The 19,070-nt window shown below is 39.3% G+C and overlaps 1 protein-coding gene across 2 annotated transcripts in view; it reads right to left on the minus strand.

Annotated features, from left to right (window-relative positions):
* Positions 1–19,070, minus strand: part of Cntnap4 (contactin associated protein family member 4) — a 279,574-nt gene that overhangs the window by 53,662 nt on the left and 206,842 nt on the right. For both annotated transcript variants that reach the window (XM_057753520.1, XM_057753521.1), the window contains 3 exons: positions 15,622–15,819; positions 9,975–10,131; positions 6,107–6,234 (listed from right to left, as the gene is read on the minus strand). In XM_057753520.1, the coding sequence (XP_057609503.1) occupies positions 6,107–6,234; positions 9,975–10,131; positions 15,622–15,819 (483 nt within the window). The remainder of the gene's footprint in view (positions 1–6,106; positions 6,235–9,974; positions 10,132–15,621; positions 15,820–19,070) is intronic.

Raw genomic sequence — 19,070 nt, forward strand, 5'->3', positions numbered from 1 at the left:
TTGTCCATCATACCTGGATTTCTTTGTGTCTCTGTAAAATTTAAGAGGAGTTCTGAAGATATTTCAAAGAGCATTTGGGCTTTAGGTCAGTACCACTTCAGACCTCAGCCAACTGCTAGCTTCTAGCTGGGATTCTCAAGCCATCTTGAAAAACCACTTTCTTTCTTTTAGTTTTTTCCTTCTGGCCCCAATCCATCATGGACTGATGCTTTTGTATGACTACAATAAAAATAAATTGCTAGAAAAACAGAATCAGAAAAACAACAGCACAAAAAACCCCTACTGTCTCTAGTCCATTTTTTATTACTGCTATGTTCAACAGACATAAATTTCTCTGTCCAGTTGGCATAAATCATCCTAAAAGCACACTCTACATCCTGTATCAACCTCATCATTGACTGGGACTCGGAATTGCCAGATGAGATCCAGCCTATGAAACACACTGGCCTAGCCCGTACTAAACAGATAGGTCTATAGGTTGGAAGCTTCCAGGAGGAATCTAGAAAAAGCTCTACCCACCCCCACATCTCCTGAATAAGAACCTATGGGAATAACTGGTCTTAATATATTCTGATGTGGAGGGAAGGTTGGTCTAGAGACTGTTCAAGAGTATGACAAATTCAAAGGCATCCCCCAGCTCCTGGAAGGCCAAAGAGACATAAAAACACATGGGTGAACAACATTCCTCAGCTCCATGCCAACCAGTAAGCTTGGGTCTTTCTCTTATTACTTCCTTTGGTCCTTTTGTATCTGAAATAAAAGAAAGCTAGGTGTATCCTCAGCAAGACTTTAGAACTCAGGACTGAGGTGAAGGTTTAGTGGGTAAAGTCCTTACCATGCAAGTGTGAGTTCAGATGCCCAGAATGCATGTGAATCTGGATGTGATAGCGTGCAACTATAACCATCAGAACCTCTAAACACACAGGAACACACATACACACTCCCTTTACTAAAGATTCTAGAACCCTCCTAGAGAACCTAAGAGTCACCATGATGCTAAAATCTTTATCCTTTGATGAGCTTCGTATTTGAGGTATGATTTCCTGGCTCTGTCCTCTACTGCATCTTACAAGGTCAGACATACCTTAAATATACCATATGAAACAGTATTCCCTGTCTTAGGATGAATTTTAGATAGAAATCGAGAATTTTCAGGCAAAGCTATTTCTATATTGGATTTATTAATAGGCCCCTGAAGCTGGAAATAACCAAACACTGCACGAACCAGTGAATGGATCCACATCCCATTTACTATAAGGCAGCCACATGGCAACAGCTGATTCACTAAGCAAGAGTGAACTCTGGGTATCCACAAACACACGGATAAACCAAGCACAATATACAAAGTTAGAAAATCCAGATGAAAAAGGAAACAGCTTTGAACGATTCCATTGTTTAAGGTCTTGGGAAAGTCAAAATCATAGTATTAGGGAAGGAAGACTTTTTGGAAAAGTCAAAACCATAGTACTAGGAAAGGAAGACTTTTTGCAAGGGTTTCTGGGTGATAGGAATTTTAGCAGCGTGTGAGAGGGAACTATTATCAGGTGGAGGAAATGGTATCTGCTTTGAATATGAGGATTTTTCCCCCTAAGGGACTTTCCTTGTTCCCACCAGGTTAGCTTGTGTTGTTATCAGGGGAAGACTGAACCAGGGAGATGGCTCAGCAGGTGAAAGCCCTTCCACACAATCCTTCCCATCTGTGTTTGATCCCTGACCGCATGTGAGAAAAGCTATGAGGATGTTTTTGTAGCTTCCTGCTTTTGTCAAAATTCTTAAGCTTTTTTACATTGTCTAAGTGATTCTTCAACATATGTCACACACATATAAATATACAAAAATAAACAAACAAAAACAATGAATCAGTTAACCACATAAGAGTATGACATACTGTTGCTTAATCTAAATGCTGGGTCATTAAAAAACAATATAAATAAGCACATGAAGGATCAAAGTTTAGCATCATGGTAATTAAGGATGATAGTTTTTGCTGGCATTATTTTTCTGCCACAAAATCAGTTTGTCCATACCTAGTCACTATGCTTTTAAGAAAAGCTCCTTACAGTTTCTACATATGACTTCTGCTGTCAACAATAATGTTAGCAGTGGCATGGACCCCAGATCCTCCTGTGGTAGAAATGGAAAGGATCTGAAAGAAGAGACGTCAACGACTAATTAGGGTAAGTCTCATAGCTCGGAGCCCCAGAGCTCACACTCATTCTTACCTTATTTGAATCATCTCAACACTTCTATCTCTCTTACACAAAATGGCTAGAGTTAAAGTTTCCAACATCTCTACTTGTACCTGTAGACACATTTATGGGAGAAAAATTTCAGTCTGTTTTCTTGTGTTTATACTTCTATGCTTGTCTGTTCAAAAGTAATTAGAAATCATATCTCAATGAATGACAAAACCAGTTTTAGTCAAACTGAAAAGTCATAGGTCATCTTCAAACACCTAATTTTGACTCTCCATTCAGATCATATGGGATTTGCTTCCTTAACTGACTGCCTTCTTTTCTATGCTTTATGGTAGCCACTTCGTGCCTGGCTTGAGCCCTCCCTTTTCCATTTTCCCTGTTATTACATCAAAGCTCATATTATTGGTCACTAGGTTTATAGTTCACCTTGTGTTTTCATTGAATCATGAGATTTTAATTATTTTAAACCTTAAGTTATCCAAAGCCCACTTCTAATACTGATGTAATGCTGTATCCTTCCTCTGCTTACAAAATCCTCTTTTACAGGGACCTATATCTGTGGGCAGTATTTCTACCCAGTATACCTCATTTGAAGCTTGGCTGGAACATCACAACTTTAGGTGTACAGATTTCCACATAGTGAAGGGGAGTGAGAATGTTCTGCAACCATTGCTCTTCCAATAGGAACATTTTTACAAATAACTTCATGTGGAAACTCGTCCTTGGGCTCTGCTACAGTGTGAGTATGAAGTGTCTTCCCCAGAGGCCTAGGTTGGAGGATTGGTGCTTACTTAGAATCAATCAGTGGTAGGGAATGGATTAGGGGGGTTCTGACTTGTTCAATGACTTTATCCATTGCTGTATTCATAATTTGATGGTGTTATTGGAAGAGGATGAAACTAAGGAGAACCTGGGTGGACAAGTAGACTGTGGTGGGTAGACCTTTAAGGATGCATTTGGTCCCCAGATTTCTCCTCTCTCTACCTGACTCCTCTCTGTCTCTGTCTTTCTGCTTCCTGCCACCATGGGGTAAGCAAACTTGCTCCACACCTCTCTTCTTTGACTTTTCACCTCACCATAGCATAAAAGGAAGAGGGCCAATTGACCACAGACTGTACCTCCTGAAACCAGGAGCAAAAATACCCTCCCCTAGTCAAATGATTTCTGTCAACGTGCTTTGCAGCAGCTTTGAAAACCTGCCTAATACGGGGACTCACGGGGAAATGACCTCACCTCACAAACCATAGGAGGCAAAAGGACCAAGTATTCAATAACAGCTTAATAAGTCAGAAGTTAATTAGCAGGCCTCAGAATACTACAAAGAACATATACATCTATACTGCCAAGATTGCTTTCGTCAGTATCCCCTTATTCATACTGTTTAACTTCCACTTTCCCAATGTTAGCAGGTTAGACACTTTGACCCTAGAATCTTTGGCACATGACAGACTAGTGTACTGTTAGATACCTGCTACCATATTGGACCTCTCCCCCAGATGATGCTGATAGCTCACAATCCACAACTATGACAAGCAAAACATATCAACTATATATCCAAGTAAAAAAAAATATTTAAATTTAAAAGCGTAGACATAGTTGCATTTATATGTGTACTATGTATTTGTATTTGTTTCTCTCTGTGTGTGCATCTGTGCATGCGTGTGTGTGTGTGTGTGTGTGTGTGTGCTTAACTATTCAGCAAGAATGGTAGGTAAGGAAATTCTAAGGATTGGGGCTGGAGAGATGACTTGGAAGTTAATAGTATTTATTGTTCTTGTGGAGGACCCAGGTTTATTTACTAGCATCATGTGGTAGGTCATAACCGGTAACTCCATTCCAGTAGATCTGAAGTCCTTTTCCAGACTCTGCAAGCAACAAGATTAATTTGCTGTGTATGCACACACACACACACACACACACACACAAACAAACAAACAAGGTGCCATGCAGATGCATGCACACAAAACACTCACACACATTTAATAAACTCTTTTTTAAAATAAAATCTTTTTTTGAAAGAAAGAAAGGAAGGATCAAAGAAGAAAAAAGAAAAGTATGGAGGGAGGGAGGGAGAGAGAGAGGGAGGGAGGAAGGGAGGGAGGAAATTCTAAGAGATTAAATTAGTAGTGACCTCAGCAGAAGCCCACCTGATTCCCAGAAACTGTGGCATGGAACGTGTAGTAAGAAAGGAAGCCTGGCTGGTTGCTGCAGCATTTTGATCTAAGCATGCAGTGACGGGGCAGGTGATCTACAGAGGCACTTCTCTGTCGCCACAAAATATCGTTGTACTCTCTGGATGCATGCTGACTTTACGACCTCATCTCTCTGCTCATAATTTTTTCCCTCCAGGAAACATCCTTATGTCGGCTTCATATGAGTGTGGGATGAAGGCAGGGGTAAGGCTGATGAACACCAGAAATGGTGGCTAGAATAGCAGCTTTATAGAATGCATATGTAATGTTTATGGGACAGGAACATCTTTGCCTTTTTAACTAAGCAACTTTGCTACGCATCTCTCTATATCTACCGAATGTCACATCTTTCCTTCTTATGTGGAACTCCCGCAATAAAATTGTATTTTAGGGTGCGCATTTAATGTAAACAAATATTTTTTCTATTTCAGTTTTAATTTCTGCAACTACTAAAAGCATCCATAATGAATGTATCTACCTCTGCAATAACTGATTTTGAAGAGGAAGTGGTTAGGAGTCTCTGTTCAGACTTTGTTGACTCTCCATGGGTGGCCTTATCCTCTCTGAGGAGTGGATGGGAATGGGGAGAAGGTTGGGGGAGCTGCAGGAGGAGAGGGAGGAGGAACTGGGATTGGTATGTAAAGTAAGAAGATTGTTTTAAAATTCAAAAAAATAATCTCTTCTTTTCTTTCTTTCCTTTCTTTCTTTCTTTCTTTCTTTCTTTCTTTCTTTCTTTCTTTCTTTCTTTCTTTCTTTAAGATTTCTGCCTCTTCCCCGCCATCGCCTCCGATTTCCCTCCCCCTTCCCCGATCAAGTCCCCCTCCCTCTTCAGCCCTAAGAGCAATCAGGGTTCCCTGCCCTGTGGGAAGTCCAAGGACCACCCACCTCCATCCAGTTCTAATAAAGTGAGCATCCAAACTGCCTAGGCTCCCACAAAGCCAGTACATGCAATAGGATCAAAACCCATTGCCATTGTTCTTGAGTTCTCAGTAGTCCTCATTGCCATATTCAGGTATGTGGGGGCCATGCACTGTGTGTACATGCATGTGTATGTGTATATGTGTGAGATTAACTACTTATAAATTTCAATATCCTACTTTAGAATGGTAACACTTTGAATATACAAAGCAGAAGTCCAATTTTTGAAAGTCAATTCACAGACATATAAACTGAAAAAGAATAGAGATTAAAGGTTAAAATATACGTTTGATCAAACTGACATCTGCTTCAATTGATGTTCTTATCCTACCCCAGGCTTACTGGTAGGAAGTACACATGAATTCCTAACTATTTTGATGGCACTGATTCTTCCTCAGCAAATAAAGATATGGAGAAACGCAGGAACGCTGGAATGCATCTATGGACCAATCAGTTGGGCAGCCAATGGTTTCTTTATCTTTCCCAAGGCAAAGATGGGTGGCGGGAGGAGACTTGCTGCCAAGCCTCATGATCTGAGTTTATTCCCTGGTACTCACATGTTGGTAGGTGAGAACAGATTCTCTCAAGTTATCTTCTGAACTCTACATGCACTTTGCGGCCCATGTCCCTCCCTCCTCCCTACACACATCCATATTATTACAATGAATGTAATTAACAATTCATTATATCTCATGGGATTTATTGACAGAGTTCTGGTTCAATTACCCTGCGATAGACATACGCTGCTTAAGCAAAAAGACTTTCTTCTGGTTAAGTTCACACATTGAGACCACTTACTGTCTCCCCGGCAGAGCAGAGGTCCCAGTTTATAGGCAGCTTCTGAATGGGGACGTCCTGTGTCCGTAATCACTATCTTAGTGACCGGCAGATGTTCTTTATAGGAGAGGAATCCAGTGTCATTGGTCCTAAAAATAAACAGGAGCAGCAACGAAATCCTTCAATTATGATGATGAGCGGAATTCTAAATTAAACCATGATTTTCCTGGCACTTCTAAATGAAGACTTTCCTGCTAAGTTTGGACACTGACAAAATAAAATCCAATCACTCATCTTACCATATGAAACATAGTAAGATGTTGGTCTCTCTTGTAGACATTAAAGTGTAGACTACAAAATATAACATAGGTTAAGATTAGAATACCATGACTTTTTGGGTGGATACCTTCCTCCTGGCTCACCCGTCCCTCACTCATTCTAGGGAGTGCTCATCCATGGGCTAGTGGTGGATTCTAGGTCAAGGGTAGTCATTGTCTTCATTGTGTACCCACTACCGAGCTCACCAGAATCCCATCAAGAGTTCCAAACTCATGGTCACACAGATGGCCCTGGTTAAACTCAGCGGTCACAAAATAAAATGAAGGGACAGGAATGTGGAGAAAGGGCTTCTTTGTGAGGAGAGGGGTTGATAGGAGGAGGCAGGGAGAACAATCAGAATGCAGAAAAGGCATGTATGAAAGCTCAAAAAAAGAATTTAGTTAATAATAAATAAATAAGGTAACCCTATCACTATTTCTAAAGCAGACAAAAATTTAGAACAGTGGCTCTGTTTTTTAATCAGGTGGAAAGTTTTTAAGCATTTGGTGAAATAGCTAATTTACAGACTCTTGGCATGCTGATTTGTAGGCAAAGTTGCTTAATATTTGTTCATTTTTTCCCCTATGATTTATTTATGTTTTTGCTTTGTTTTTGCTGTTGTTGTCTTGTAATTATTGATCAACTCCACATTCCTCTATAGTTAACCCTGTCTTCTCTATTCATTTTTCAAATAAAACTTTGTTCACTGAATTTTACTATTTCTTTAATGGGTTATAAAATGCACCCATGACTTTCTGCAGTCTACTTATATTTTATACTATATAACAATGTGTAGTATTAGAAGTTCTCCATGAGATTGTTTAACAGTCCTATACACACAGAAATACACACACAAACTTTTCGTGATATTAGGGCAATCTACTTTAAATGTATATTGTAAACTTTGCAATGTAACTAAACAGAGAAATTTACTTTTGTATTTAAGAATCATCGGATAATTTATAATTTCTAGTGCTCTTCATTTCTTCCTAAATATCTAAGTTTTCTTCCAATGTTATTTCCTTTTATTCCAGAAAATTCGTTACAATTCTTTTCATTTATAATATTAATTTTCCATTTTAAAATGTGCACTTGGTCCTTTAGTATAGTTCACTTTTATTTACATTAAATTCCCTATTCACTCACTGTGGATATTTTTAACTTTAGATTTTCCAACATGTCGATGATGTTAGCCTTAAAGATTTCAGCTACAAATTTTAAAAGGTGGCCAAGACTTTGTTTACAACAACTTCACTCAATGTCTTGATTTTATCTGGATATGTACTTTCTTGAAATATCCAGAAATGTGATAGTGTTCTCGATAATGTAGGTGGATGAGTCAAGAAATACTAGATTTTTATTGTTCCTTCAACATTTTATTTTTTCTCATGGGTATCTAAGTAGAAGCCTGTGATTTCTGCCTTCCCAGGGTTCTCTATTATAGCTGCCTTGCTCTGGGTTTTCAATCTTCCCTCTCAATTTGAGGACCATGGTCTTTGTAGTAAAGACGTGAACTTTGATACTCTTGCCCTAAACTGAAGGATTTTCAAAGCAAATCGCAGAGACTTAACAGCCCAGATCTTTTTCTCCTCCAGCAGTAACGGGCAATGGCCTGTTGCTTGCTCAGGTTTCTGTCTGTGGTTCTCCCCTTAGCCCTAGAAGCTCTCCCCGATTCACATGCCCTTTGAAAGGTTGAGGATCCAGAGCAGGAGCTATGCAGCAGACTCGTTAAAAACAGCCTTCTTTTTTTCTAGAAATTACCCTCTCCTTCAACAACCAGCCACTCTGAACTATCCCAACTCTGCCTCCTGATACATTTATAAAAATAAAAACAATACAGAATTCCCTTGGAGTTTAGGCTCCTAATGGCAAGACACAATTGGTGCTTTGAAAGAAATGAAATTTAAATCTAGGTCCCATTCTCCCTGGTTCTTTTCTTTCAACCAATCCTGGAAGCCCCTGTTGAAGCTTGGTTCTACCACTTTTCCTTCAAACACACGCACACACACACACACACACACACACACACACATTAAGATTTATCATTTGTTTTAATTCTATGTAATAAGTATTTGTTTTCCTGTATGAAAGCCCACCACAAGTGTACCTGGTGCCCTTGGAGGCCAGAAGACAGCAATGCATCTCCGGCACTGGAGTTAGTTATTAACTACCAGGTAGACACTTGAAACTGAACTTAGATGATCTGCAAGAGCAGCAACTGTTCTTAAATCAAATATTTATTTATTACATTTATTATTATTATTATTATCATTACAACATTTATCTATTTAAACTCTGTTTAGGAAATGCATGCCTTGGCATGTATGCGAAAGTCAGAGGACAGCTTGCAGCGATGGCTTCTCTCCTACTTCCTCGTGAGTCACAAGGACTGAAGTCAGATCACCAGATTTGGCTACAAGTGCCCTTATCTGGTGAGTCCTCTCTGTAGAGCCCTAGATACTTATTTTTGTAATATTTTCCTGTGTCTGTAAAAACATAGTTTTGTGTGTGTATACATATAGGCATATAGGATTACTCACCTATAAGCTGAATGGAATATGAGATGTTTTAAACTCTTTTTTGAAAAAAACAAACTAGTTTTAATTAGTAATGTGTTGTAAAGACACTTAGGGGTTATCAGTGGTGTTTAGGTTAAAGTTTTGTTGTTGTTCAGCAATATTAATAACAGTTTACCCATTTACAATTACAGCTTTCAGTATGTGAACAATTTTCCTGAATATATTAAGAAAAACGGTTATTATTCAAAGGGAGTAAATATCAGTCCTTACAGAATTCCATACAATGTTTTTGATCATATCCACCCCTCCTCCATATTCTGGGAGACTACCCCCTTCCTTAATGTAGAATTTGGGTGAAAGAGATGATATTCCTCATATAAAAATTCAATCAGAGCTCTATGATTACTTATAGGTTCTGTTTAGAAAAATACTTTCTATTTTGAAATCCCTAAATGTCATAGATTTCATTTTGAAGATATTATCCATATAAAATTTGTTTTTTTCTGGTGTACTTTATCCTTTAAAAAATATAAAATGAATACATGCTAAAACAATTGCTCAGAACTATAATAATTCAAAATCTACAAATTCATGCTTCTGAAGTTTTCAGCCTATGTTAATGAGATGTGCTTTGGTAATTGGTTACATAATCCTGCAGAAATAGAAAGGGCTGTTATTTACACTGAAAGGATCTTTGGAGAATCACAACTCTCATGTCATAGACACATCGGTTTTCTCATACGATAAAAATAAAATAAACAAATGCTTTTTCAGCATCTAATGAAATGATCATATGTTTTTTTTCTTTCAATTTATTTATATGATGGATTACATTGATAGATTTTCATATGTTGAACCAGCCCTGCATCCCTGGGATGAAGCCTACTTGATCATAGTGGATAGTTCCTGAAAGCTTGCTATCTTAACCTGTAGAATTGGAATGTCTGTACCACGTATCATCCAAACATAGTTCTACCTAATTCTTTCCTCGAATCAAAGGGTTTAACATTCACCTAGCTGTTTACCCTTGATGTAATTGAAAGGAAAGTTACCATTCGCTCCTGTCTGCATCGCAGTTGCAGTGATATTGAGCATCGATGCAGTTGCCTTCCAAGCCACAGGTGCACTTCTGAGGCACAGGCAGGGAACCTCCCCAGTAGGTCTGTGTCTCATTGGTTCTTCCCACCCACCAGCTCCGAGGGCTTCCATCTGAAAGACAAGTGAGAGGGATGAATCATCTTCCTCCCTCTTAGAGCATTGTTCCTTCTTCCTTAGTCATTAAAAGCAAAGGTGGCCTTGAGGAGTGAGAGGGAGGAAACGAGACAGAGACAGAGAGAGGGAAAGAGATGGAGACACACGGAGAGGGAGGAAGAGACAGACAGAAAGGGACTGATTCGGTGCAATAATGCCCTCAGCACTGTAACTGACAGCATTTGGGGGAGAAAATCTTACAAAACACTTGAAGTCCCTTTTTAAAATGCCACTTTAGAATCATTAAAAATCATTATGTACTCAGTGTTCATGAGTAAGTGTTCGTGCCTGCACAAATGAACATGCATCCTATGCATGCAGGTGCCCAGAAGGGGTCATCAGAACCTCTGAAACTGGAGCTGCAGTTCATTGTGAGCCACCTTATGTGGGTGCTAGGAACTGACTAGGTCTTCAATGCGTGTTCTTCACTGCTGAGTTCGCTCTCCAACCCCTTATTGTCAGTCCTAGATAAACGATACATTGTTCTTTAAATAGAAACCAGCAGTCCACATTTAATCATGAGAGAGAGTTCTCACAACTTTTTTTAAAATAATAATAATAATATTTAAAAGAAATTGGCATCAAAATATGAACTGTGGTAATTAATATAGTGAAATAAAATTGATTCTAAGTCACAAAATACCCATCCAAACATTCTGGAATGTCATATAAAGGCACTGATTTGTCTCCATATATTTATTGGTTAAAATATACTAGCTGTTTATTAGACATCAGGCATGGAATAGCAATCCTTTGTCATGATTTAGTATTTATCTGGAAGTCTGTATTTTCTCTTCCATTTACTGGCTTGGCTATTTATTTGAAGACTAGAGAAATAACACTGAAAAATCTTCATGCCTGAAGCGAATATTACAGTTAAAAAAAAAAGTTTCCCCTAGCTAAACGCATCTCTTTCTACGATAAATGTTCAGCTACCAGCTCCTTCCCAGAGCCAAGACTAAACATGATGCCAAGGAATTCAAGCAAGGAGAAGACAGAACATTTAGCAGAGGATTTGGGGAAAGGGAGGTGAGGCATGCAGGCAATCCATCTCAGGGAAGAAAAGAAGTTCTAAGGAAAAGAATCATAGTGTCTGGAGACACAGAGCAAAAGAAGAACACAAGCAACCTCAAATCACTCAGCTCCCCGCGAAGGAGCGGGCATTTTCCTCTTGACTTTCAAATCTTTATGTTGTCAGCATCATTCCCACAGAGACTCTGCAGCTTTTCCTCATTCATATGTTACTCACTAATACAGCGCCTATTTTAACCTACTATTAAGTAGACCTTCTGCGAATACTGACGGCTTCTCTCCCAGCATCAATACAAACACCCACCATGTTTAAGTGGAGGAAAAAAAAAAGGGAGGAGGGAATTAGGAAGCTTGTGTTACGTGATGCTATTAACCTCAATACTCTACTTCTAGCTTGATTAACTTACAACTCATCAACAGTTAAGCCTACTTGAAAATTTTTCTAGGAATATTAAGGCGCACTGCTTAAAATATTTTATGTTCATAGGTTGAGGAAAAATAGATTGCTATCTTTAAAGAAACTAAATCATATTTTACAATTATATTTCTGATCTTTACCATAGAAGATAAATTGCTGAATGCTTTGTATATCACATACACAATATACATAATATACTATATATATATATATATACACATTGTGTTGAGTACCTGTATGCATATGGAGGTCAGAGAAATCCATGAGGCTTAGTGGCAAGTGTCTTAGCCTACTGAATCATTTCACCAGCTTTTGCCAAATGTTTTAAAGTCATCAAATATGTTTGGGTTCATCCTAGACTTACTGAAGAGTCACTAATTTAAATAAATGTATACATGAATTTTTAAATATACAAGAAACATTTTTTAATTAAAATAAAACCGTGTGAGCAGATCAGGGTGAAATATTGCATCTCCCCTAAATTATTTTCATTGCTATTTCATAACTGTAATTCAGCTACTGTTTTGGATCACAATGCAAATATCTGATATGTGACCATTGTGAACAAAGGGGTGGTTACCCACAGGTTGAGAATTGCTGATCTAGAAGAAAAGCTTCCAGAGACACCTATGAGGGAGTATATCAATTTGTGAGCTTCTCGAACATGCTTAGCATGCATTTTCTCAGTTAGGTTAACTGATATGGAAAACCCACAACCATAAAGATGGGAGACATCATTTTCTAGGCTTAGTTCTTGGGCTCACACAGTGGAGGAAGCCAGTTGAGGATCAGCATCTAGCCTGTCTGCTGTCCATGTGTGGGGGGTGATGTTCCCGCCAGCTATTACGACTCGCCATCACCATGACTGCACTCTCAAACTGTGAGCCAGAATAAACCCTTCCTTCCCCTAACTTGCTTGGCTCAGGGTATTTTATCATAGCAATAGGGGAAATAACTAAACGAGTGGTGTGGTCCCAAGCTTGACTGCAGCATCTTCGAAGGTTCTGCTGGTACCGAAGGTGTTGAAGATCCTCCCCCTTACTTTCCAACCTGCTATTTATCACCTTGCCAATCCCATCTGTTGGTTTCCTTAGCATATGACTTATTTGTGCTTTCGGTGATTTTCTTCCCTTATGAGTGTGTAGTTTTCAGATTGATTGAGTTGAAGTTAATACATGGAAATTGTACCAATATTTTGTGAGCTAACTATCATAACTATCACTTTACCTAGGTACATGCATGTGTGTTTGTGTATGTACTGAACATATCTTTTCTCCTAGTAAATTTCAAGTACAAATTATGATATTATTAACCATCTTTACCAACACTGCTGTAACTTAAGAGCCTAGCTGTTACTCATCTTGTGGCCCCCCGTTCTAGTTTCCCTCTTGTTTTTCAGTAGCCACTTTTCCATTCTCTGTTTCTATGAATGCAGCCTTTTCAGGTTCTATATACAATTAAGATGATGTAGTATTTGCGCTCTTGTTTTTGGCTTGTTTCACTTTGCATAACGACTTCTACCATCTCAGCGAGATTTCCAGGACCACTGCAGTGTTATTCAAGATAGCTGGAGCACACAAGCAGTCTAATTGTCCACTGAGGGTGGGCTGCACAAAGAAGATGGGTTATATACACAATGGAATATTATCCAGTTTAAAAAAAAAAAAAAGCAAAAAGGAATCTTGCCATGTGTGATGAAGACAAACACACAGAGCATTATGCGATGTGAAATAGCATAAATATTAAAATATGAATAATATGCATATTTTCATTGTAACCACAAAGAATGGCAGAGGATGAAAAGGGCTCGGTTCATGTATGTCTCATCGTGTGTGCCAATCGAGCCAAACACTACCACATGCCGGCCTGTGTTGGCGGCACCTTGCTAGAAAAGTTATCTTCTTGATGAATTAGGGCTTATCCACCTCAGATTTGTGCCTGGTCAATGAGAGACCTAGAACAGGAAGCTAGCTCTCTCCTCATATCTAAATAACTCTTGTGATTTGTGCCTAACAATCTGGCTCTTCTTCATAGACAGAGTTGAAGTGTCAGGGTATGATATTTGATTGAATTCAGCAAGATGGGGTTGAATGAATAAAAGACTAAAGGGGAACATTCTGGAAAAAAGGAAGAGGAGGTGGGAACTTGCATATTGTAGAGAAAATAATCCTGCATTAAGTAGCCAGAGAGTAAAGAGAAAAGAAGTTTAACTAGAAAAGGAAGATCCAGCCACCGGATGTCAATCCAGCTGTGCCATTGTCAGTGTGGATGCACCACATGCTGTCTGATAGTCACAGAACATAGACTTCTCAAAAGCTTTCTCAACAGCCCATTTGGAATAGAAGCCCATGTTAGGCTAACAAACAAGAGTAAACAAGGTGGAGTAGATGTCTTAGAATCCTAATTTCCCAAGAGAAATATATTCGAGTATATATAAAGCTCCATGTTAAAGGATGGCAAAAAGGCTGCACAGCATGTGGCCTTTGAATCTAAGCAGAAAAGTTTGTGTTGCATAAATGAGCAGGAAAAGACAGTCAACCTGTTTAAAGAGATGATATCAGAGTAGAAGCAAAATTTACATATATACATATAGATATGTATACACACACACACACACACACACATATATATATACATATATATATATATACCAGTTTCCCCTAGTTCCTCTCCTCCCATCACCTCCCTTTCCCATCTACCCCCTTCCCCATACACTAAGGGTTAAGTTCCCCCATGAAGATTTATGAATTAGATAATTGGAAGACAAGACAAAATAATGAGAGCACCATTCACTTGCTTCAGAATGACCTCATCAAAGTCTGTCCTAAGACTGAGGATCGATGCCAGGACTATCCTTGCATCATGAAACGTACTGAAGGAGACAGTGTAAAAGGAAAATGTGGTACATTTACACAATACAGTACTTACACAGCAGAAAAACATAATAATATCTTGAATTTTGCAGGCAAATGGATGGAGCTACAAAACATCATTTTGAGTGATGTAACCCAGATCCAGAAAAACAATTATCACACATACTCACTCATAAGTGGATTTTAAACATAAAGCAAAGAAAGCCAGCCCACAAATCACAATCCCAGAGAACCTAGACAACAATGAGGACTCTAAGAGAGACATACATAGATCTAATCTACATGGGAAGTAGAAAAAGACCAGATCTCCTGAGTAAATTGGGAGCATGGGGACCTTGGGAGAGGCTTGGAGGGGAGGGAAGAGGCATGGAGGGGAGCAGAGAAAAATGTAGAGCTCAATAAAAATCAATAAAAAAAGTATAACCCCAGACAGGCCGAGCTGGGATTAAAGGTGGGACACACCTTTAATTCTAGCACTCAGGAGGCAGAGGCAGCCAGATCTCTGAGTTTGAGGCCAGCCTACTCTACAGAGCGAGTTCCTAAACAGTCAGTACTGTTACATAAAGAAACCCTGTCTCGAAAAACCAAGGGAAGGGACAAACAAACAAACAAACTAGACAGGATTGAGACTGGACTGGTTCTTACTAGAATGTATGAGTTCAGATGCTTTTCTGGTTTCTGCTCGAGCAGCTGAATCCACTATTTCTAGCGGCCTTTCCTAATTTTCAGCTATACCTAGAGGCTAGCTGTCAACAGTTCATGAAAGAAAACAAGTCACTTTGAGAAAACTAAGTCATATTTGTATTAGCTCTTGTCCTTGATAAAATAAATCTTATTGGCCACTTGCTCTCTATAGGGATAAACACTGTCTCCATTCATCTAGTACCAGAATGAAGCCTTTACTGCACAGTTATCCAATTAAGGCCAGGAAGGGAGTCAGAAAGCAATCAGGGCTTTGGAGGAAGCTCATGTAACTTGACCTTGTACTTTTCTCCAGGCAAGAGCATCCCCGAGACCTCCCGACTGTGACAGGTTTGCTAAGTGTGCAGAGCCTCAGCACGGTGGTGGAATTAAAATCGTCAGGAGTTCGTCGAGGGAGCAAGCGAAGTGCCTCAGTTTACCCACCTTGCTGATTAACGAGCCTTGACTTCTTGCAGTAGTACACGAGCTCCTGCTGGCAGTGCTCTGCACGGTTAATGGAGGCCTGCAGCTGTTCCACGCTGGCCGCGTACTCAAAAGCCCCAGTGTGTGGGTTCTCGGAATGAGCGTTCCTGACTCTCACTAAGTCAGACCCATTGTGCTGTATGATGGTCCATGCCGTTTCTTGTATGCAGAAATGGGGGAAGAAAGAGAGGAGACCATCACTAGTCTGCAAAAGTTAAAATAAATAAAGAAAATCAAAATCATCTTCTATCTGGGTTAAGTCTTTCCAGTCATCAAATCTCTCTGAGAGAGAATCAACACAAATGGATCCTCAAGTTTTTAAAATTGTAGCAAAATGACTCTCTTCCCTGAAATGTATCCTAACACCATGCATTTGCTGTGATTTTGCTTATGCCTTATGTTATTTAACCACAGCAATATTTGTGATGAAGTTATTAAATCAGAACTATTGAGTTTTCCTAGTCATGTTCGTCTAGTAACTCCGACAGGCTAGCCTTTTAAAGGAACATCACTCCTTTTGATCATCAAGAAAGAAAAAAAAATGCTACATGTTCTACATGTAAAACATTATTTGTTTATATACATAGAATTACATTACATCCTACAATGTGAAAAAGTGAATGTTACAATTAGTAAAAGAGCTTACACTGTCTGATGTAAAAATAAAATTGTTTACTCTCCCAAATATTCACATTACCAACAAAAATAAAATCAAAATTTTAAATCTCTCTTCAAGCAATATGAGTATATATCTCATTCTTCTTTTAAAAAGTGTGTGTGAGAGAGAGAAAGAGAGAGAGAGGGAGAGAGAGAGAAAGGTGTGTGTGTGTGTGTGTGTGTGTGTGAGAGAGAGAGAGAGAGAGAGAGGGATGTGTGTGTGCGAGACAGAGGTGTGTGTGTATGTATGTGTGTGTGTGTGTGTGTGTGTATGAGTGTAGGTACCTTGGATGCCACAAGAGGGCATCAGATTCCCTGGAATTGTGATTATAGGCACTAGTGAATGAATATGCCAAATTGGGGGAAAGTCATAATAAAGTGTAGAATTTCACCCTCTGTTTATAATATAGTCACAGGAATCAGCAATAGAAACAAGACAAAGGGATCAAGTTTGACAGTTTCTGCACCCATCACTCCTGGAATTATCAAATAAAATGGGTGAAATGAGGCAGGAACAATTCAGTGTTCATGTCCCTCTGTTCGTGGGTCATTGTTTTCTGCGAAATGTCTGCTGGTCCTTTCATTTCTCCTTTACATTTCAGCTTAGGGTGCAATCAGTAGGCCTCTTCTCTCCAGACGGGCATTATATACAAGCTAAGGAAATTAACTGTGGGTGGCCTGCAGAACAGGGCTGAGGCCATCACATAGGGTTGTCCAGCTGGCATAGGACTGTGCCCTTCAGAAAGCGAAGGAAAAAATAAAATCTCAGCCTTCCCTTCCAAGTTTGAAATGAATTGGCAGAACCAGTCAATAGGCTAGGTCAGAAATCCTACAGTTTTTGCTGACTCAACCTTAGCTGTTGGAGACTCAAGGTTATTATTAAGCAAGCAACTCCAGTCACCCTGGCCTCGCTCAGACTGGGCTCTTATTGTTCAACAAAACCAGTGGCCTTTTCTCGGGGTGAATCTGCTGCTATGCATGAAGAAGCTTAACTCTGGCTGAGTAGCTTTCAGAAGAGCAAGACAATGAACCGGCTTGGAGCCTTTGTCTCTGAGTCTTTGGGGTTGCATTAAGAGGGACCGCCATTTAGTCCAGCTTCCCCGTTTGTTTGGTTTTTTTTTTTCTAAAGGGACTGAGAAAGGTTAAAGCCATCATGCATGGCAGCCATTCAATGGCAGCTCTTATAAATGTTTCCTCCTTTTGGAAATACTGAAGCCAGCAGATATTAGGAGAGGTTCTGTAAGCAGTTTTATATTCTGATACAAAAATGCTACTAAGTGTGCAGTTAAGGAGAAATCGTGCTTAGCAGACCACCTACATCTCCAAGGCAAAGGAGACATGAACTCATTGGAGATTTTCAGCAAAGGAAGTGAGGGTTCCTGCAGTTAGGTCTGGCTGGAATCACCTGTGTAGGTTTTAATAGGAGGGTCCTGGGAAACTCTGAGCTTAGAGCCATCTTCCTTGTCATGTAGACGTGATTGTGCTAGCTGAGGTTTCTGCCATCGCCTTAGAAATAATAATAATAAAATGCAAGAACCACATAATTTGCCATGGTTTGCTTTATTAGGAACTCTCAGTCTGAGATCACCGACATTACTTAACACGCTAAATGTTCTGTCCCCAGCACACAGTCTGGCACATGCAAAAGGCATGTGCTGGGGACATGAGGGAATCATCAAATAAGAAAACAGAGAAATAAAAAATGGTGTGATATCTAGGTTAGGGCACAGCCCAGGTCATCTCATTCTCTTATGCAGTGACTCTGAACCTTCCACTGCCATTGAACTGTTCTATAACTCTCCAGCAGCAGAAAGGATGACAAACTAACTACGGTAAAGTGTGAAACTGACGGATCTGCTTTCAAGCCAACAAGTTATTCTGCCATATATGCAGATAATGCCCTTCGTCTCTCAACTATCCATCTATGATCTATCCGGTCATCATTTATCTACCTATCCTATGTCCATCTGCCATCTATCAACTACCTAACTTCTATAGATGTATCTGTACGTTATCATCTTTGTGTCTATTACCTATCCATCTTTTACCTATCATATATCCATCTACCAGCTATGCATCATCTATATATCTATTATTCATTCATCTATAATCTGTCTAAAACCTATCCAACTATCATTTACCTAGTTACCACATATCTACATATTATATATTAATCCATTTATCTGCCAATCTATCCCACTCATATATAATCTATCAATCATTCATTCATCAATGTCTACTACCTACTCATATCTTATTTACCTATCCTTTATCTATCACCTAGATAAAATTCATCTATAGACTTTCATCTATCTATCTATCTATCTATCTATCTATCTATCTATCTATCTATCTACTCATCCATAATATATAATGAATATATTCCATTTATCAACCAACTCTCTATCTATCCATCTATAAACTATCATCTATGTATCTATCTGTCACCAAGCATACATTCATTTCCCATCTATCATCTATCTGTCACAGGCCATCCTTCCGTCATCTACTATCATCTACTTACCCATCTGCCTTTCCTAACTGACCTGGAAGTACTCCTTATTGGGGACCGTTTCTTACAGGGACTCTTAGCAGCTTAGATTCCTCACACCCCAATTTCCCACACGCCAAGGCACTGAGTGCCATATGCCCCTGTGTGTGCTGCAGCTAAATCACAAGACAGGAGCCCAGACGTGAGAGGCGCATGTCGCCTGGGGAAAGTTACAAGTCCTTTGATATCATTACCCCTAAGA

Source organism: Chionomys nivalis, chromosome 21, assembly GCF_950005125.1.
Source record: "Chionomys nivalis chromosome 21, mChiNiv1.1, whole genome shotgun sequence".
NCBI classification, from domain to species: Eukaryota; Metazoa; Chordata; class Mammalia; order Rodentia; family Cricetidae; genus Chionomys; species Chionomys nivalis.